Below are 22584 nucleotides of genomic sequence, written 5' to 3'. Positions count from 1 at the left end.
ATAGATATCTACGAGATAATCTTAGAATTATCATGAATACACTAGAATTTTTCAAAAATCGCCTGGATAAACAATTAGCTTTAATTTTTGTTGACGCCCAAAAGGCGTTTGACAGAATTAGTTGGGAATTTATGATTTCTCAATTGGAATGTATGGAGTTTGGTGGGAATTTTATTCGGGCAATTCGAGCTATCTACCAGGAGCAGACTGCAAGAGTTCTCATAGATGGAGAGGAGACGGAGAGAATTCAAATTTGTAGAGGTACAAGACAGGGATGTCCCCTTTCCCCATTGCTATTTGTATTAACTTTAGAGCCCCTGCTTAGAGAAGTGAGAGGAAACACGGAAGTAAGAGGAATGAAGATTAGGCAGGAGGAAGTTAAAGTCCAGGCTTATGCAGACGATCTTGTATTTATCTTGGATCAACCACTGGACTTGGGCCTGAAATTATTACGCTTGATTAGAGAGTATGGGAAGGTAGTGGGATTACTGATGAATGAAGAAAAAACTAAAATCCTAGCAAAAAATATGACTCAGATGCAAAGGCAACAGCTGGAGCAGTTAATGGGTTTAAGAATAACAAATAAAATTAAGTATCTGGGTATATGGTTGACTGCCAGATGCTCCTCCATAAAGGAGAATAACTATCTTCCTCTTTACAGCCAGATGCTCAAAGACCTAGAAAGATGGAAAAATCTCCAGCTATCAATTTTGGGAAGGGTGGCAACCATTAAGATGTGCGTGTTACCCAAATGGTTATTTCTATTCCAAACAGCCCCGGTAAGGTTGAATAAGGAGTTTTTTACAAATCTGGATAGGAGTATATCTAAATTTATCTGGCAGGGAAAGAGGCCGCGGATTAGACTTAAAATGTTACAAGAACCCAAAAATAGAGGAGGATTTGGACTCCCAAATTGGGAGCTCTATCACCAAGCAGCGAACTTGATTTGGGTGAAAGAATGGATGGTCCTACAAAAGAGACGACTTTTGACATTTGAGGGAGCCAGTCTTCAACATGGCTGGCACTATTTTCTATGGCCGGGACCATCCGGCCGCCCTAGACACTTTACTGATCACTATTTACATAGGACGCTTGGGTACACTTGGGAAAAGGTTAGAAGAAGAGTATATTCAAAAGTTCCATGTTGGATTTCGGCGCAGGAAGCTCAGATTTACCTGACATTGTATAAAGGGGAGAAAACCTTGACGTATGAAGTTTTTTTGGATGTTCAGGGTAATCTGAAGTCACGAGAATTATTAACTCTTCAAGGATATAAGATAGACTGGTGGTCTTATTCTCAAGTGCACTCCAGGTATAAAAAAGATTTATATAGTGAAGGAATCTACCGTAAAAGACAAGAATTGGATAAGATCTTATTAGAAGGAGGGAAGGGGATACTATCTAAATGTTATGCATATTTATTGTCTCTGCAGATAGGACAGGATGTATGATATCATGGGGGCGAAATTTTGGATATCCCCTTGACTTCCAGCAATGGGAACAGATTTGGTTGAAAAATATGAAATTAACTATGGCTTCTTCATACAAAGAAAACATATATAAAATGGTCTACTGGTGGCATCTCCCCCCGGCGAGATTAGCTAAAATGTTTCCCGGGACATCTGCCTGCTGTTGGAAGTGCGGTTACAGTAATGGAACTTATTTTCACCAATGGTGGACCTGCCCACAGGAGGTTAAATATTGGAAAAAAATACGGCAATGGATTTTGGAAATTACACAGATTAATTTGGAATTAAGGCCTGAGATTTTCCTATTGGGGGCAAAACCTTTGAATGTTAAATCAGATATATGGTTTTCCACTCCTGCGCATACGCCAGGAAGTTAGGCAGTGCACCTTCAACAACAACCAATTAAAGTGGCCCGGAGAAGTCTTTATATTCTATGTGGAACATTCCGCTACCCTTAATGGGGATGTTATTTCCTTGATAATCTCTCAAACGAATATGACTATGCATAAGCTTCCGCTCGGCTCTAATTTCTGTAGAGTCTGCCAGGGTACAATTGTTGTTACTGACCCTGTATCCACTTCCATCCGGCAGGGAGATCCCGCAATAAGGACAGTAATGTAAATTTTACTACTTCCTGGAATCCCGGTTTGATTGTTCACCCTTTCTGAACGACACGCATCCGTGTTAATAGTAAAACACTCGTCCTCTGGAGTTCCTAGCCTCGGTGGGCCACGCTTCCCCCCCCCATTCTGAATTGAAGTCTGTCCAGTTTGGGGGGGGGGGGCAAGCAATGTGGCACGGCAAACTTGTGCTAGGTGACCCTTCTTCCCACACCATTTACAAATGGTGTTTTTATGGCGACACATAGCTCTCGAGCGGTTTCTGCCACACTCCATACGTGAGAACAACTTTCGATCCTTTGTCCATCTATGCTCCTTGCTAGTCGCTCTCAACCAATAGACATTATCATGATTATTTTCTTCATCTTCAGTGTCCTCCCGTAATTCCACTTCTTCCCGATGGACGGTTCCCCCCTTCTAGCCACCAGGGGGCTGTCCAACTTTTGTATCTCTTCTGTTAATCTATTTGATGATTCGGCGGCTTGCGCCTCCTCTACTGCTGTCTGTAACGTTAACATTGGTTTTGCCAATAATCGTCTCTGTAACCGAACATCCTGAACCCCACAGACCAATCTGTCTCGAAGGGCTTCATCTAAGTTGCTAAATTCACAATAGATAGCTGCTTTCCTGAGGGCTGCCATATAACAACTGATAGACTCACCTTCTGCCTGGTCCCTATGGTAAAAAGCATGTCTTCTAGTAATGCAAAATGGTCGAAGAGCATAATATTCCCTCAATTTGCTTAATAATATCTCCCAAGGAACTGTCTGCAGGGGTTGGGGCACAATGAGGGCCCTTGCCATCTCAAACATTTCTTTTCCATAAACACTCAAAAAAAGTGCTCATTTACAATAGTCTGTGATATTGGTATAGTCATTAGCTTCCAATATACAGTCAAAAAGAATTAGATAAGAATCCCACGTCTGTGTTTCAGGATCAAACGGAACAAACTTTGGTGAGTTAACCATTCTCTTTCCAAAACAGTCTCCACTCACACGTGCTTCTTTTATCTCTACGTTGGCTCAGGGCCCAGCAATCCCACCTTCATCGCCAATGGAATGTGTGGGAGAAGGAATTCAGATGAGAAGCCAAACTTCCAGCAGCATTGTTTATTGCAGATAATGACTCAGTAAAAACCAACATGCAACTTCCGGCTGATAGCCCCTTTTAAAAGAAAACTATCAGCCTTTAACCAATAACATTAAAATATGTCCTGCACCTGCATGGCAGAAGAAAAGTCTCTACTCACGCCTGCACGGACATAACAATTTGTAAATTATGGTTTTTATCTCTGTGCAATGTGCTTGTGCGGCTTATTTAGATCTGGAATGTGGAATAGAATGAGACAGAATTGGAGACACTAATGAATGTGTAAAATAAAGCCAAAGCCACATATCATTCTGAAACGTGGATCTGCCCAATTCTGATACAGATGGCTCTATTTGTGATTTTACAAGAATCTTATTTCTTAATTGAAATGTTCAGCATGAATGTAAGCACTTTTTATAATTATATCATAGGGTGTTAGTACTAGTTGTTTGTGGTAAATGACTACATGCCTTTAATTAATGTACATAGGTATTAGACCTTGATACAGATGAAAGAGTTCATTTAGCAATTCAGGACAATGTATTTAACCAGTGCAGGATTCAGATAATTGCAGGCAGACTATCAATCTCTTTCCTTTATTCTGTATCAAGTTTTTTTTTAAAGTCAATTTTTAGATCTTTTTAATGTTGATGTGGATCTAAGAGTTATGTCTTTTAAAAAACCCTGTCAGTTCCATACATAGTAAAACAGTGTTAAAATAATTATGCACAAGCAGTCTGGCTTTTGCGGATACTTTGATAGTATAAATAATTACAGAATTAGATTGTCAAGCCATAACTGAGTATATTAAGTTTAATTTTTGAGAAGTGGCAATCCTAAAACATTGACATAAAACATCTTAGTAAAATAACCATCTTTTTACATAAAAATCGTGATTTAAAAAAGTCATGGAATAATCATGTACGTGCCAAGTAAGTGTTTTAATGCCTTCCTGAATGCCAGAAGTGAAATTGTTAAGATGTCTGGAGGCAGTGTATTCCAAAATATTGAGGCAATCACAGAAGATGTATATCTACAGTCCTCACAGTTCTTGTGTAGGGTTCTTAAGTAGGCTGTCTTTCAAAGAATGCAACAATGAAAATCCTATAGAGCAAGACAGTCTGTAATATAACCCAGTGTCATGTTGTATAGGGCCTTATAGGTGGTGACCAACACTTCATCTAGAAGGTTATTGGCAGCTATTGGTGCAATTATAAAATAAGGTTTTATTCTGGAATGGTGACTTTTACACCAGAACGCAAGCTGCTGTGTTCTATACCCACAGCATACTGTTGATACTGAACTCCAAACTGGCAGATGGCGTCATTCATGGTTTCATGTAGATAATGAAAAGGAGGTGGGAGAGAGAGAATAGAACTGTACAGCACTCCACCCAGAAATGTATCATTGACTTTAGATTAAATGAACATCTATTGACAAGATTGAGGTTTCCATTTTGAGTTTTCATACTTTTGAGAACATTTTGAGTTTTTGCACTTTTGAGAATACGCATTACATTTTATCTCCTCAAAGTGTCTGCTTTGTTAAAATGTACTGTTGCCTTTTTGGAAGAACATCTAAATAAGCAGGAGGCTATCTCTAGAATAATGAGGGAGCAGGTGCAGGGAACTTGTTTTCTCTACTTACAGACTTGAAAGCCTATATAAATACTTATGTTTTCTCCTTCACAATATTTTTATGTCATCTCTAAAGGGCAGGGACACATCTATTAACCTTTCTAAAACACATTGGGATATCTTTTTGCTTTAATAAAGAAAAAAAGCTGCTTTTTGTAATGCTGATTGACAAGCTCAGTATTTTTCGTAGAGCATAGAAATGTGACTTAGAAATGCATTTATTTATATCTTTATGTAACATAGGGTTGATGAGATCAACATCTTAGCATCAATTGCTTCCAGAAAGTGTTACTGTCTGTAAAAAAATAGTTTCTTCCTGATTCTAAACTATTAGACTTTTGGCTTCTGCAAGATGTTCTTCAAAATATTTTGTTATTTTTTAGTTATATACTGAGTAATCATGTAGAATATGTCCTAAATAAATTAAATTAATTGAAACAGATTTATTTTCTGTTCTGTATTTTTTAAAATCTTCTGATACATCAAACATAATCTAAATTAATATGATTTGTTATCATACTTTCTTCCATTGAAAGTGATATTTGGTTGTTTTTATTTTACAACAATATTCATGTAGCTGAAATAGCATTAATAAATGTCACTTTTAAAACTTGGTAGCATTATAAATTTAGTGCTCATTTCCACATTATCCTTGCTCCAGCTCTTAGTTTGCCCATTTATTTATTTATTAAATTTATATGCTGCTCATCTCAAAGCCACGTTTAAAGTAACGTTTAAAGTTTTATGTCAAGTTTCGTGGTCGTCTCGAATAAAATGCATTTCAAACAAAATCTTTGAAGAAAAAACTCCTTTTTATTGAGCACGACATCCTAACCTGACTCCAAACGAAGCCAACTCTGACGTCCAGCCCCAAAACCCTCCCTTTCCATTCCCCACTCCCCTGCACTCATTGGCGATCTTCCAAGTCATTCTACCCCTAATCTACTCCAACTCAAAGGAATTCCCCCCTCCCATCTCATCTCCTCGGAAACATTATCTCCAGGGAAAATAAGTAGGTGAAAAGTCAGCCGTCCCTTTCCAGACGCCTTCGCTTCTCCTTCTTATGTCAGCACTAGAGTAAATGCAGGTTGAAGTGCTGACATTTTACATAGAATATTTTATTTGTTTGTTTGTTTGATTTTTATATCCTTAATTATTTATTCAAACCTATATTCTCATAGCAAAGGTCCCATCTCATGGCGAACCTATTGCTGAGCTAAAATGGAATCAAGATGATCCAGTAGGAAAGTGTTATTTTCCATGAAACCAAAAAAACTCCCATTCAAACATTTTCTGGTCCATAATAGAGATTGAATTGGAAACATTATATGTTGTATAGAAGAGAAATGTTCAGAAAGCCAGGAAATTGCAGGGCCGTTGCAGGACCAACATGTTCAAACATGGGACTTTGTGCTCCCTGGCGATTTCTGCTTTGGCTAGATATAGAAACCTTTTCTAGGCAGCAACTTTTCTCTTTTTTATATTCAAGGGAATATTGACTTGTAAAACATCTTCCATAGACAACACTAATTTTCATCAATAATTTCTGCTCATGTTCCTACCTCAAAGTAGAATGGTGTTCAGATCTACAATTTAAGATATGCTGATGATACAGTTCTGCGTGCCAGTAAGCATGAAGACCTTCAGCTCCTCATCAACAGAGTCTCAGAAATAACTGAAAAATATGGCTTGAAGCTTAACACCTCAAAAACCAAGATCATGGTCGTCAGCAAACAACCCATTAATTTACCACTGATAAATTTGGAAGGAATACCATTAGAAAAAGTTGAAAGGTTCATGTACCTCGGTTTTAATTTACATGAAAGCTGGGACATGATCAGTGAAGTAAAGACAAGGATAGAGAAAGCTCGAACAGCATTCTTCAAAATGAAAAAGGTTTTCTGCAGTCACGACATAAGCCTAAGACTGAAAATCAGGCTTGTCAGATGTTACATCTTTTCTATCTTGCTCTATGGAGTAGAGAGTTAGTCTCTGACAGAAAACCACTTGAAGAAACTAGAAACATTTGAAATGTGGATTTACAGACAACTGTTACACATAAGCTGGGTTAACAAAATCACAAATGAGGAGGTGATAAGCCGCCTGGGAAAGCAAAGGGAAATAATCAAAGCCGTTAAAAAGCTAAAGTTAGAATATTTTGGACATGTGATGCGACACCCAGAAAAATACGGCATCCTTCACTTAATCCTCCAGGGAAAGATTGAAGGCAAACGAGGTCCAGGCAGAAGGAGAACATCATGGCTTCAAAACCTAAGGGATTGGTTTGGACAAAACTCAGCAACACTTTTTCATACTGCTGTTGACAAAAATAGGATTGCCAACATGCTCGCCAACGTCCGATGACGGATATGACACAAGAAGAAGCAGTTCCTACCTCCTTCGTTCTCTGTTAAGTACCCAGGCCAAGCTGCTGCTGCTTTTGAGAGAGCTAGGATCAGGAAAGCAAATTCTTTCTGCCTCACTTTCTTCTCCCCCCTCAGGAGCACTTTCTATGCTCCTTTCTATTAACTGCATCTTACCTTACTTCCATGGTTATTGGAGAGCATCAACACTGCCATTGATAGCAGCAGTGACAGCCATAGTTAACTGCTGCTTTTGTGTGAAGGTAGAAACTCTGCTACTCTTGTTCCTGAGGATTGAGGAAGAGGAATGCTATGAGAGACTTCCCTGCTAACTTGAGGACAGGACAGGAAACAAACCTGTGTGTATGTGTGTCTGTATATTAGTAAGTTCTTAAATATGGCCTGACAAAGAAATACATATTTTGTACATAAATACAATGATGTATTTGCTCTGGGCCAGTCACATGCAAATGCAGAGAAATAGCTTGCAGTAAGTTTTACTTAGTATTACACAAATTCAGGCAGAGGCAAGCATGATATGTGTGCAAATGTATGCACAGTACAAAGAAAGTCCCCAGAGAGCTTGCATGCAATACGTTTCTATAGCCAAACTCCAAACCAGCTTGCAGAAGTTACAGTCCAGTGGTCTAAACATAGCTGATGGGTTTTCAGCTGGTCTTGGGCCAGAAAAGCGGAATTTGAAGATATTAGAGCATGGGTGTCAAACTCAATTGCTTCACGGGCCAGACCGTGACATATCGTGACATTTTTTGCCTTTGCGGAGCCGGGGTGGGCATGGCCTGCATATCCAGCCTGCGGGCCGCCAGTTTGACAAGCCTGTTAGAGGATCCTGATTTGAAGAACACAGAATTCAGATTGATTGCTTAATTGCTGCTAATGAGAAAAAACAGGTTAGTGATTTCTGTTAATAGAGTCCACAATGGTGAAGCTGGCAAGGAGATGCATTTAAGTTCTGCTTGCTTTTGCAACTGCTATGATCTTAGACTAGCCATACACTCTAGCTTCTGTTCTGTTTTGTTATTTTGTATGATTGCCGGCCAAGACTTCCTCAGATTGAAGTCTATCTGCTCTTTGGTGTCAAAATCCTTTGAGTCAGTGGAGGCCACAACAGTCATTACATTTTAATGAATGAATATAAACAATCCAGCTAACATCTACTATCTGTTCTAGAGGCTTTAAGTAAAATTTCCGGAATTCTTAACTTCTTCATAAAGGGCTATTTGGGGTTTTTTTCTCTCCAGTCTTGAGTGTCTTGGAGTCTTTCTGAAATGGAAATGCTCCCCAGAGCATCTCCCAATTTAACAGGACATGTTTCTGTTGCTAAGGGGGAAAAAGCATCTTCTCTATGGATAAGCTCGAATGCTTGTACTGAAATAGGACTGTGGAGATGTGCTACTTCTCAGTGAGATTGTGTTGAAGTAAATAACTTACATTTTATCCAAGGATATAAGCAGGCAGGATATTATGAAAATGAAGCAACTTGATTTTTAAAAAATATTTGTGCATTTAAAACCTTTAAAGGCATGTATGTATATGTTTGAGAGAGCGCTAACACACACAAATACAAAATTAAATGTATTGGTTTCACTCTTAATAACTTTAATTGTAGAAACAAAACAGATGTTTGACATCAGTAGTGTTTACATGCCTGGAAGACAGTTGCTTCATAGTTCTCTGGAAAGAGCATAAACAATGACGAAAACACAGAAGAATAAGTGATGGCAATGATAAAAATATTGCACTTGCAAACAATTCGGTAAAAATAATTTCAAATGTTCATTTTACATTCTAATTGGTTTTTTCCCCAAGAATATATTTTCATGATTCACAATGCTGCTTGTCTAAACAGTTTTAATTATCATTTTTTGAAACAGAACAAAGTAACATAATATTGTTTTGATAAATTGATAATCTTCCCACCTTCTGGGAATAGATCCCCCCAATGCCTTCTCTCCTGAGTTCCCCAAAGCCCTTAAGACTTTGGTCTCAGGCCTGGGATTAATCTGTTTGTAGGGCCTCTAGTCTGGCTAGTCTGAATTGCCTGTACATATTGTTTTATTGTATGTTTTTAACTGATTTTGTTATTTTTATATTTGTAAACCGCCTAGAGGTTAAAGGAGTAGGTGGCTATAACAAATTTAAATAAATGAATACATTTTATTTTAAGAAATTCTGGTAGCTAAATATAACTAAATATAAACTTTAATCATATTAATTTAATCATACCTTTAATTTTAAAAGTGATTGTAATTTTTAAGTATAATGAATTCTAAAGTTGTGCAACTTTGGTATTAACAGGTTTAAAATCATACATTCATACATGTAATCAGTCTAAAACCACAAAATTTTAAAGGCCATTCTAGTTCTTTCAGGGGATAATTTGATCTTCAATTTCTGTCCTTTTCCCCACCACCTGCTCCTTCTCAGATCATACTTCAACCGTCCATATCTGTTGCTCTGAAAACATATTATAAATGTTAACTATTTTATGCTAAGGTTTCATATAGCGTATAACCATTAAAACAGTGATTAGGATTACTGTATTTCACAGTAAGAGTAATCACTTGGCTGTAATCATACTTTAAGAGTTATATTCTCTGCCTAGTTTACTCATTACTTGAGTATTAAAAATTGGCCTGTGTGACAAATCCTTGGATTTGAAGCTTGGCTTCGTCCCTGCTCTGCATATAGGATTTTGCTGCTTGTATGGTCTCAGTCAAACTTGGTACAGTCCCCAGAGAGGTATATTTTAATTCTGCTTTTATAACATTTTTATTGCCGATACTTCATTCCGTGGCTGAATCTACCTTAGATATGGTGGAGTTTTGCCATAATGTGGTTTTATAATGTGAGAAATTATAACAGATATAAACAAATACTCTGTAAACAATTTAAGAAGAGGGCTGTGAAAATATTTACAGACCCCTCACAACCTGGACATAAACTGTTTCAACTCCTACCCTCAAAATGACGCTAAAGAGCACTGCACACCAGAACAACTAGACACAAGAACAGTTTTTTCCCGAACGCCATCACTCTGCTAAACAAATAATTCCCTCAGAACTGTCAAACTAGGTTATTAAGTGTGCACTACTATTAATCTTCTCATTGTTTCTATCACCCATCTCCTTCCACTTATGACTGTATGACTGTAACCTTGTTGCTGGTATCCTTATGATTTATATTGACTGTTTTCTTTTTTTTCCAAAAAAATTTTTATTGTAGTTTTTTTTCCTTTTTCCAAAATTCCAGTACATAATCGATCAGTGTTACCTTTCCCACAGGTTAGATTAATTATTCCTATATATTCTATAACTCCTAAATATATGTATATATCTTAAACTTTATACTAGTCTTTATCCATTTTTAATTCGGTTATCAATCCACGTGTACCAATTATCCCACACCGGATAGTATTCTGAATCCTCTTTTTCATTTAGTTCTAATGTTAGTTTATTCATTTCGGCATAATCGAATATTTTTTGAATAATGGATTCTTCTGGTGGTATATTATTTCCTTTTCAATGTTGTGCATATGTTGTTCTCACTGCTGTGAGTATGTGTATAATTAAATATCCTGTTTTTTTGTCATATTTAGTCTTTAGTACTCCCAGGAGAAAAGTTTCTGGGATCAATTCGATTTTATTATTAATTAATTCTTGTAGCCAATTTTGTATTTTACTCCAATACCTCTTCGCTTCGGGACATGACCACCACATATGGAAGAAGGTACCTTGGTGATGCCCACACTTCCAACATTTAGGACTTACATTCGGATAGATTTTTGCCAGTCTTGCAGGTGCTAAGTGCCATCGGTATAATATTTTATATTGATTTTCTTTGTATGATGCCGCTTTTGTTAATTTGTAGTTTTTATTCCAAGTCATTTCCCATTCATCCAGATTTATATTATGTCCAATATGTTTGACCCACGCTATCATTGGTTCTTTTACCACCTCTTCCGCCCTGTCATATTCTAATAAGTAGTTATATAGTCTGGATAATATTTTTTTTTCTGGATCCACCAATAATTTGTCTAACTGATTTGCTTCCACCTCGATACTAAATTCTTCTATGTCTTTTTTGTACCTGGATTGTATCTGCAAGTATGGCCACCAGTATATTGACTCTTTTCTAATATGATTTGATTGCTTATTTGTACCCTATGACTATCTTTAAGTGTTGTACCTTATGATTCTTGACGAATGTATCTTTTATGTACACTGAGAGTTTATGCACCAAGACAAATTCCTTGTGTGTCCAATCACACTTGGCCAATAAAGAATTCTATTCTATTCTATTCTAAATAATATTTCTTTTTTTGAATGTAAGAAAAAAAATAAAAATAAAGATATTAGCTAAATAAAAGAAGTAGTACTGGGTTTTTAATTATAAAAACAAAATAAGGTATTTGTTGAGATACTTAAGGAGTATTCAGCTTCCAGAGGTGCTTTGGCCAGTTAGATGCACAGTGATGCAATTGCCAGCCAGAAGTTGGTTCTGACTGACAGAAAACTATTCCAGAAGAAGGAAAAATTGGGGGAATGGTCCATTTGTGCTCTGAAAGAACTGCTCCTTACCAAAACAATAAATAAATAAAATACAGTAGTTTACTTTTCTTGAAGTTGATGGTGAGTCAAGTATCTTAGGAATCGAGTATTTATTCTAAATTGTTGTGTAGCCTTTTTATGGATATTTGACTTTCAAAAAACTCACCTTCTTAATAAGTTCATGATTTGTTTTACAGCCTAAGAGACATATTCTGAACATCAATGATGTTTAAAGCAGCGGCCCCCAACCTTTTGGGTACCAGGGACCAGTTCTGTGGAGAGAGGTTTTTCCATGGAGTGGGGTGTGTGGTTTCGTGTGCTGCCCTGCATGGGGCTTTGCTTGTTTGTGCGGCCTGGTTTGTGGAATGCCATGGGGACCCCTGGTTTAAATAATCTAGATGAGTGTCTTCTTTTTGAAATTAAGAAGAGAAAAATCCCTATATTAAAGGATTATAATTTAGAGGCAAGATTGTGATGTTAGAAAGCTTCAAATGGAAAAGAAGGACACTGATTTTTTTTTTAAAAAAAGGTTTTTTTTTCTTTGATGAAAGTATCTTTGAAAATTTAAATAGACTTAACAGACCAGACCTCTGTGGGAAGGTGTCTGTTTATATAAAAGGACAGTAATAATTGGTGGATTTTAGAAAACAAGAAGATAAGAGTAATATGAGCTAGTCTGTTTGACTGACTATGGAAAGCTAATTGGGAGGATAGTGAAAAGAAAAGCAGAATAAAAAAAGAATTCTAACTTTTTTCTCATCATAGTAACTGACATACTTTCACTTTCTCACCATGGCAACCACAAGAAAAGCTGCCAAACTGGGAGAAGGACACACAGGTTCACTAGAACAACTTACTGATAAGGGTATTGTATCAGGTTTATTGAAGAAACTATTTGAAGAATTTGGTAAAAAGATGTCTGCAACAGTTAAAAAGTAAATGGATTTGTAGCGATGAAAAAAAAGATGTGAAAGAAGTTAAGAAAATTGAATCTGAGGACAACTGGCTGCAGATTTGAAACAAGTTACTGACAAAGTAGAAGTTTTGGAAACTAAGACAGAAGTTACAAATAGAGATATAGAGAAGGACAATCCGGCATTACTGGAATTTAGAGAAAAATAATTTTGTTTAAGAATTAGAGAAATTTCAGAAGAACCTGGAGAGGACATTAGAGAAAAGGACCTGGATCTCTGGATTGGGAGGAAGACAATATTGATAGAGAGATTGATTAGGCTAAAGGTTCAGTACACATTTTGCAAAATTAAAAAAAAAGGTCCAAGGGATGTCCCTGTACACTTTGTCAGGAAGAAAACAAAAGATCTACAACTGTATTTTAATACTAGGATGAATAATGATAAATACAAATGCAGTTGTACATTTTCTGACAAACACAAGAAAATTCCATTTAGATGGTGTAAGCTGCAATGGGTGATTTTTACTTTCAAACAATAGAAATTTGTTTTGAACTCTATGCAAAAAGCAAGAGATTTTTTTTGAAAGAAATTAAAGAAGAATTGGATGGGACACAAAGGGAAATGACAGTGACAGATGAGACTAAACAAATGCCACAACAGATACAAGACATTGAAGAAGATGCCACATTAGGCAGTACAACTATTCACTTTTCTAAAATCTTGGATTAATTCTGGATTACAAATGCTTAACATAAAGTATAAGTGGAACAAATGCCCCTCAAAAAAGAAAAAAATTGCTATTTGCAAAAGATAAAAGGGGGGAAAGGGAAGTGATTGGCATATAAGTTATGAAATGAAAAAGAGAAGAAAGTGATATTAAAGTTATAAGAAGGGGATACCATCATAACAAATAATATGAATATGTGAAAAGTGTTTATCAGTACCCTACTATTTTATATAAATTTCTTCAGAAAAAGTAGACAATATTTTATAAACAGAATTTACCCAGGATTGCAGACAAATTTTGAATGGATTTATAATAATAAGGGAGCTATATAAAGCTATCCAAAAGATTAAAATGGGAAAGGTACTTGGTCCAAATGAATGTTTTGCCAAGAATAATGTTTTTGTTTCAGGCAATGCCTGTTTTCACAACAGATATACTATTTAAGAATGGCAAAAAATATATCTAAATTTATATTTCAAGGGAAAAAACCAAGACTTACTTTATTCTTATTATTTATTATTTGGACTTATATGCCGCCCTATCTCCAAAAGGACTCAGGGCGGCTCACAACAATAAAACACATACAGTCTAATCCTTCCTTTTAAAAATATCCAATAAAACTATAAAACTATAAAAACCATTAAAATCCCCTCTAAAACCCCTTCAGTCCAAGCCGGCCAGGCGAAATAGCCATGTTTTAAGGCCACGGCGGAAAGAGCGAAGGTCAGGGGCTACCCGGAGCCCCGGGAGAGCTGATTCCACAGGGTAGGTGTGCCCACAGAGAAGCCCCACTCCCTAGGGGTCGCCAGCCAACATTGTCTGGCCGACGGCACCCCAAGGAGGCCCTCCCTGTGGGAATGCACCGGTAGATGGGGAGCTGTTGCTGGCCGCAGATGGTCCGCCAAATACCCCGGGCCTAAGCCATGTGGGGCTTTATAGGTGATTACCAGAACCTTGAATCTCACCCAGAGGGCAACTGGTAGCCAATGCAGGTCCCGCAGGAGGGGTGTAACATGAGAATGTCGGGACACTCCCATCACTACCCGTGCGGCCGCATTCTGCACCAGCTGAAGCCTCCGAGTGGTCTTCAGGGGCAGCCCCATGTAGAGAGTGTTGCAGTAGTCGATCCAGGAGGTGACGAGCGCATGAGTGACTGTGCGAAAGGCATCACGGTCCAGGTAGGGGCGCAACTGGCGCACCAGAAGAATCTGGGCAAATGCCCCCCTGGTCACAGTCGTAACATGATCTTCCAGAGTCAGCCGTGAATCCAGGAGGACGCCTAAGTTGCGCGCCCTATCAACGGGGCAACACCTCACCTCCTATAACCAGCGATGGAATATTCCCTTGGAACCGAAATGCTGGTACCCACAGCCACTCTGACTTGGCAGGGTTGAGCTGAAGCCTGTTCCTCCCCATCCAGAGCCGCACCGCTTCCAGGAACCGGGACATCACATCGAGGGCATCACTGGGTTGATTAGGGGTGGATATAAAAAGTTGGGTATCATCAGCATACTGATGATACCCCACCGCAAAACCATGGATGATCTCCCCCAGCGGCTTCATATAGATGTTGAACAGAAGGGGAGAGAGGACCGACCCCTGAGGAACCCCACAAGTGAGGGGCCTCGGGGCAGACCTCTGTCCTCCCGCCAACACCGCTTGCGAATGCCGGGGAGAGGTAGGAGAACCACCGTAGAACAGTGCCTCCCACTCCCAACCCATCAAGGCGTCGCAGTAGGATACCATGGTCGATGGTATCAAAAGCCGCCGAGAGATCTAATAGAACCAGGACAGAGGAATATCCCTTGTCCCGAGCCCTCCAGAGATCATCCACCAGTGCGACCAATGCCGTCTCCGTGCTGTACCCGGGCCTGGCATGGGTCCAGATATAGTGTTTCATCGAGGGCCAACGGGAGCTGATGTGCCACCACACTCTCAACAACCTTCGCAATAAAGCAAAGGTTGGAGACAGGACGAAAGTTATTCAAAATAGCTGGATCCAAGGCAGGTTTCTTGAGGAGGGGTGTCACCACCGCCTCCTTCAAGGCGGCCGGGAAACTCCCCTCACCCAAGGAGGCAGTAATCACTGCCTGGATCCAGCCACGTGTAACCTCCTGGGCCGAATAAACGAGCCAGGAGGGACACGGGTCCAACAAACACGTGGTGGTACTCAGCTTCCCCATGATCCTGTCCACTTCCTCGGGACTAACAGGATCGAACTCGTCCCAAATCACCAGTCCCATCACCACCTCCTTGGCTGACCCTGCCCAGTTGGAGTCCAGCCCATCCCGAATCTGAGCGATCTTATCCCGCAGATGTTGACTATACTCCTCGGCCCGTCCCTGCATAGGATCATCCCCCCGTTCCCTGATTCAAAAGGGCCTAAACAGGGCAGCCGGGTGATTATCTGCGGACACGATTAGGGCGGAGAAGTGAACACGCTTCGCCGCCTCCATTGCCACCAGATAAGATCGAGTGAAGGATCTCAACTGTGCTCGGTCAGACTCGGAACGGCTGGATCTCCAACAGCTCTCCAGGCCTCTCCTCTGATGCTTCATCTCCCGGAGCTCCTCAGTAAACCAAGGGGCCAACCAGGATCTGTGTTGGGTCAGAGGTTGCAAAGGCACGACCCGGTCGAGAGCCCTGGCAGCCGTCTTATCCCAGGCATCCACCAGAGTCTCGACCGGGGCATGGGAAAGAGAGAGAGGTATAGTTCCAAGCTCCGTCTAGAACCGCTCAGGGTCCTGGGGCGGAACCAGGTGGTCGGTTCCGCCTCCCCGCAGGAGGGGGCGGCATAATGGAAGCCCAGCCTAAGGAGATAGTGATCGGTCCATGACGGGGTAAATAACTGACATACCCCCACTGAATTCACTCTGCCACTGCTCCGAGATAAAAACTAGATTGGGTGTGTGTCCCCCCCCCGATGAGTCAGGGCCTGTATTATCTGGGTCAGGTCCATGGCCGCCATGGAAGCCATGAACTCCTGGGCAGCTCCCAACGCCTCCCCCAGGGATGGTAGGTTAAAGTCCCCCAGCACAATGAGTCTGGGAAACTTAACCAGCAGCCTCGATATGGCGTCTAGCAGCCCAGGCAGGGCCGTTGATACGCAGCTGGGAGATAGGTACGTAATCAACAGGGCCAACTGACCTTGTGGTTCCCATCTCATGAGGAGGGACTCACAACCATCTATCTGAGGAGCAGTGACCTCCCTCAGACCATGGGCTTCCCTGATAACAACCGCCACCCCCCCCACCCCTCCCCTGGGTCCTCGGCTGGTGTAGCACCCGAAAACCCGGCGGGCAGAGTTTGTTCAGAGGGACACCTCCCTCCGTGCCCACTTTAACTTTAAAGTGTTACAAGACCCAAAGGAAAGAGAAGGATTAGGTTTACTGGATTTAAAATTGTATTTTACTGCTTGTTGTTTGGTCTGTATGAAAAAATAAGTGCTGCTGACAAATAAGAGAATTTTACACTTGGAAGGTAAGGTTTGTGTGGCATCTATATTTATGGTATGTTAAACATAAAGTTAATGTGGACTTTAAAAAAATATTAGAAGTGCCATATTGAGAATATGGAATAGATATCAGCCTGAAAACACTTTTATGGATCTCAGCTCAAAAAGCACATTATGGAAGAGAAAGGGCACATAAAGATGTACTGGGATTTATTGGAAATTTAAAATTAGTTCAAGAGAATAATTAATAGCAAAAGAATATAGTTGTCAATGCTTCTCCCATTTACAGTTATATGAAAGATTTAAAGTGAATACAAATACTTACTGTTGTGGCTCCGTTACCTGAGCCTGCGTCATCGGCAGGAGAGGACTCCGAGAGTGAAGGAGAGGAGTTGGCAAGGCCTCCCTCTTCAGGACCCTCCTCTCTGGCAATGCCTTCGGTGTCCGCCGAAGGGCAAAAGATAGGGCCGGGGCCAAGCACATCCACGCAGCCACAGGTGGACAGTGATGAGGGTAATGAGTCTTGGCTGGATCCTCGGCAGCGTCGCAGAGATAAGCGCGCGCAACAGAAGAAAAGGCGTGCCAGAGATTAGGCTGAGTCATTGGACCACACCCCACAGGGTATAAAAGGGGGTGAGGTGGCCCTTCAGACTCTGTGACAGACAAAACTAACTACTATCGAGTCACATTGCATCTTTGGAAACAACATTATTGGCCTTGGATTTATTTTACGAACTGGACAATTCTTGACTGTGGGTATTTTGTTTATTGAGTAAAGTTCTTGGCAAGCAGCTACTGGGTTGCTGCCAAGCATCTTATCGGAAGAATTGGTTGTCTGCCAGTTTATTTAACCCCCGGCTGTCTGTTTGTGTGCGTGTGTGGGACGGGGACAGAACACTTACGTTATGGAGGAAAGTAAGTAATAATCTGAAATACAATTGTGAACTGATACTGAATGTATAATTGCTAAAATATACTAAGAATTTTGATTATTATAGATAGATCAATGAGAAAATATGTGATTAAAAGAGTTGAAATTTTTATTGTCTTATGATCCCAAAGATAATTTTTATAAAATGATGTATCTTTGCTACATGATACCACCTAAATATCTAGAATATATAAGGGCACTTCAAATGTATGTTGAAAATGTGAACATGAATTGATAGTTTATCACGCTTTGTGGATACATAAAAAAGCTAAAAAATTTACAGGTAGTTCTCAACGTACGACTAACCGCTTAACAACTGTTAAAAGTTATAACAACCCCCCCCCCCCCCAAAAAAAAGCTACTTATGATCTGGTTTCAAAGTTATGTTTGTTGCAGCATCCTTGTGGTCATTTGCACTTATGACTGACCATAGGGATGCTGCAGTGCCCACCACCACCCTGCCTCCCAGGATCCCATAGGCCATATGCTTGGTTCCAGTCCCCAACTCCCCACCTATCACCGATTGTGCCCCTCCATCCTTTGGTGTCCCTGAACTGCTTGGCTTCATTCCAGAAGTGGGTACCATTTCCCAAGCAGCCACAATGAAATAGGAATCTAATTGCCCTTGCTGGTGGCTTCCCTCCTACTGTTTCCCTTCCACTGGTGGCTTTCCCTATTGCAGCAACTCGCCCCAGCCTTTGCCTGTCTCTCCCCCCAAGGATGGGATACCCCCCCCCCACCTGCATCACTCAGGTCCTACCTGTCTGCAGTTGCCAGGGACTTCACCCCACTGTCCAAGGGGTTACCAGTTCAAAAGAAAGAAATCCACTGGAGTCTACATGGAGGAGAAGGGCTTTAAAGAAGGAGAGGAGGAAGACTTCCATTAGAAGCACACATACATACATCTCAAGCACTCCTCCTTGCAATGTCTGCAGGAAGGTGTGTGAGTGTGTGCTGTTCTTCTCTCCCCTCTCCCCCCAAGCCTCATTCCTGTCCACCCAGTGCTTTAAAGTAAGGGAGAAGGGAATTTGGAAGTTCCCTTCCAAAGGGAAGATCCAAATGTCCTGTAGACTCCAGGGATGTGAAGCAGCTACCTCCCACCCAACCAACACCTGGGAAGCTCTAGTTAAGCAGCAGGCCCTGCCCCAACTAATCTTCACTATTTTCTTCCTCCCAGCCTGGTGCTTTAGGAAGAGGAAGGAGAAGAAAAATGTTAAAGCCAGCCGTCAGCTGCAGCATCTGAAAATGCCCCTTTTCCCATCCTCCTGGGCAGGCTGGAGCTGGCTTTGTATAGGGAAAAAAGAAAAGGAGAGCTGCCCTCACTTTTCCAAAGCTCTGCAAAGCTTCCTAAGGCTATGCAGAGCAGCCCTAAATTAAAAAAAAGCAAATTTTTAGCATTTTTCTTCTTTGCAAACTCTTCTTGGGGTGTAGTGCATTTCTTGATTTATAGTGCATTTCCAACTGATGTCTATGGAGATTCTCAGTCATCTAAGTCATGGTTGTCCCAAAGGTGCTTTTTCAAGAGGCAACTAGACTTTCTGTTTTTTCTTTGAAGACATTTCACTTCTCATCCAAGAAGCTTCTTCAGCTCTGATGGGAGAGTGGGGAATGGGAAGATCTCATTCATGGAAGAAATCCTTCCATTCCCTACCATCCAGTCAGAGCTGAAGAAGCTTCTTGGATGAGAAGTGAAATGTCTTCAAAGAGAAACCAGAAAGTCCAGTTGCCTCTTGTAAGATCACATTTGGGACTTTTCTAAACGATATAATTAGTAAAAGAAAAGGAAGATCTTAAAAGAAAATCTATTCTGTTTCAAGATATTTAGCTCTGATTTTCTGTTGAAAATGAGCCATTCTGATTTGTCTATTATTATTTTGACTTCTTCTTCTTCCTGTATAACTTGTTGGGAACAGCTGAGGCAGTATGTCAAGTACTAAAGGACAGAGATGAGAATCCAAACCAAAATGGTAGGTGTGTAGGATGAGGCCAATATATTAATATAAGGGAATTTAAAATAAAACAATGAACAGTCAGAAAAAAAGGTATTATTGTTAGTTGGCTAATGTTAGCCAAAATAAGCAATGTTTAGTTTTGTTGATATGAATTCACAAGGTTTCCTTAAATACATTTTAAAAGAAATATTAACCAATTTGTCAAAAAGCATTCTTTCGTGACCAAGGGATGACCTTGTAGAGGCTTGACTGAATCAAAACTGTTTCTCTATCCCAAGGAAATTAATTACCTGTAAGATTGGTGACTCTTTAGTTCATCATCAAAGAAAGATCAACCCATTTGAGTTCTATCCACAGCAGGCTAGATAAATTGCCAGTGTGTCTTTGTTATTTGTTATTTTTAGATTTAAAGTTTCTTGAAGCTGTTTTGATTTATAAGGAAGGGTTAAGTGTCATCTCTGAAACTGATCAGTATGTGCAACATCCAATTTACAGCTGGAGATGAAATCAAAATTGATGGAAGCTAGACTTCATGAAGAAAAACTTAAATTACAGCAGAGGCATGATGCAGATGTTCAAAAGGTACAGTATGTTGATTAAAATGATATGGTGAGTTTTTTTGTGTAATACTTGTAACACAAAGAAATATCTAATATAAAATTCCTATGTAACATCTGAATGTTGGCATTAGTATTCCATTGGCTGCACTTAAACATTTATAGTAATAGATTGTTATAAATTGAAATAATGAATCTTGATGATGCATTAATGAATATAAGGAAAATATCACATCACTTACCATCATTATTGCATTTCCTGTCATTTCAGAACAATTAGTTTATAATTATTTTATAATACCTGATGTATAAAATAACATTTGTCACTGAATCCCTTTTTGGTATACTATCATTGTATACTATCTATCTAAAAATGCCGAGATTTGGCAATGCAATTTTGTGACATTTTGTACTGAAAAGTTAAAGTAGTTTAAAAACAAAGGAGAAAAGAAATCCCCAAACCTTGCAGAGATAGAGGGAGAAAATCTGTCATTTGCTTATCATTCTGTGTTAATGAAATAAGTACTACTTTCATCTACCAAAAAATAAGTCCCCTGACCATCAATAGCTGCTCATCTGTTTTAGGACTGCAAACTGCTTCAATTTGCTAAACCAGTTGATTTACACAGATACATCAAGGATATTTGTATGTAGGACCAGGTTAGGGACAGATCATAATGGAGAAAATTTATCTATGCTAAGAGTTGACAATGACTTGATAGCACATAATCAGCATTTGAGCTTGCCACATTTTTATTTTCACTCTCACATACACCAACCAATGCAAATATAGTGATACTCAGAATCCACATATAATAATCCCATTTCAAGGGAGGTGGTGCTTCAGAAATGTGAAAAACAAACCAACAAATAGTACTCAATTAAAATCCACATATAATAAAATCATAAAGGTCAGGTTCACAATTTACAATTTAAAAATATAGAGTCTTGAAGAGTGTTGCAAGATACTTCATATCCTGCTCCTGGAAAGCCAGCCATCCTAACTTCTAAGACATGCTGTTCCATGCTGTCACAGAGAAGTCCTACTTCCACATTCTCTCTCCTCTCATATAACTTAGAGGGGGGAATGTGGAATATTGCTTCCTGGGTAGATTATACAAGATGAGGAGATCTTTTGCAAACCTCAGCCTTAAAAGATAATAACTAGCACATGTACCTGGAAAGTGTGGAAATCAATGTAGTCCTACTGTAGCAGTTCTTAACCACTCTTGTTGTTGGTTGTTGTTGTTACATTCTGAACTCACTGCAGTTTCTGAGTGGTCTTCAAACACAATCCCAAATTGTGCAGATTTAACAGTCAGTCGTAAGACTGAATCGATGTTTGTTTGTTTTGTATGTTGTCTTAATTTATTTATGTTTGTAATTTTTTTATCAATAAAAACTTTTTTTTTTTAAAAAAAAGAAATAAATCTTAGGAGAGAATGTACCACTGCCTTTTTTCAGTGCTTCCTCCTTCAAAGATGCATTAGATTTAGCCAGCACTCTTTCCTTGGCTGCATGGAAAAACCAGGAGGGCCAGGAATTTATTTCACAGGTTCCAGAGCGCATATTGTAGGAGCTCTACAGACTCAAATGAATCTCAAATCATTTCTGTAGAAAATACCCGTCAGATATATTCTAAATGGTATCCAATACTGGGCAGATGTAGTTATTTTATTGATGAAAATATTAACACTTTTGAATGTTCAATATTTCTGCATAAATATAACGTAAAATGTGATCTGTTTTCTATACAAGTCCTAAGATTGAGTAAAGAGAACTCAATTAAACAAAAGTGTCAAAAACATCCCAATTCATTTGTTTAATAAGGAAAATGTTCCTTGTCAGTGGAAATATTTGTTGGTTAACTTCCGCCAGTTTATGATTGAACTGTGAGTAAATATCTTGAATACGTAAAGATGAGTAAAAAAATATAGGTATTTGATATGAGAATTAGTATAAAAATGAATTGTATTGATTTTATCTACTATTAGTTCTACCATGTAATCTTATCTGGCATCCAGACTTTCCATGAAAATAGGAAAGCTGGAAAGTATGTTGGAAGACGTTCCCAACTGTGTGCATGTGTCTATGTGTGGGGGTGGGTGAGTGGGATGTGGATGTGGATGTGGATGTGTAATTCTAGTAAAAGAAGATTGGATTATTGGAAATATGCCCCTCAAAAAGGAGGTTTACTGCCTTGAGTGCAATGTTGAATATTGAAAGAATAATCAGGGCTTCAATTCTGGGGATTATTCTCTTTCAGCCAGTGTTTCTGCTACATTTATGATTGTTCTGTT

General features: G+C 39.4%; 1 protein-coding gene across 1 annotated transcript in view; it reads left to right on the top strand.

Moving 5' to 3' along the window:
• CEP112 (centrosomal protein 112) overlaps positions 1-22584 on the top strand; it is a 276604-nt gene that overhangs the window by 40219 nt on the left and 213801 nt on the right. The window contains exon 9 of the mRNA XM_070934742.1: positions 20223-20309. Within this exon, the coding sequence (XP_070790843.1) occupies positions 20223-20309 (87 nt within the window). The remainder of the gene's footprint in view (positions 1-20222; positions 20310-22584) is intronic.

Source organism: Pituophis catenifer, unplaced genomic scaffold (assembly GCF_029215685.1).
Source record: "Pituophis catenifer annectens isolate HBS135680 unplaced genomic scaffold, rPitCat1.0.hap2 SCAF_2, whole genome shotgun sequence".
NCBI classification, from domain to species: domain Eukaryota; kingdom Metazoa; phylum Chordata; class Lepidosauria; order Squamata; family Colubridae; genus Pituophis; species Pituophis catenifer.
Note: the sequence above shows the minus strand (reverse complement) of the source record. Positions and strands in the feature narration are given on the sequence as shown.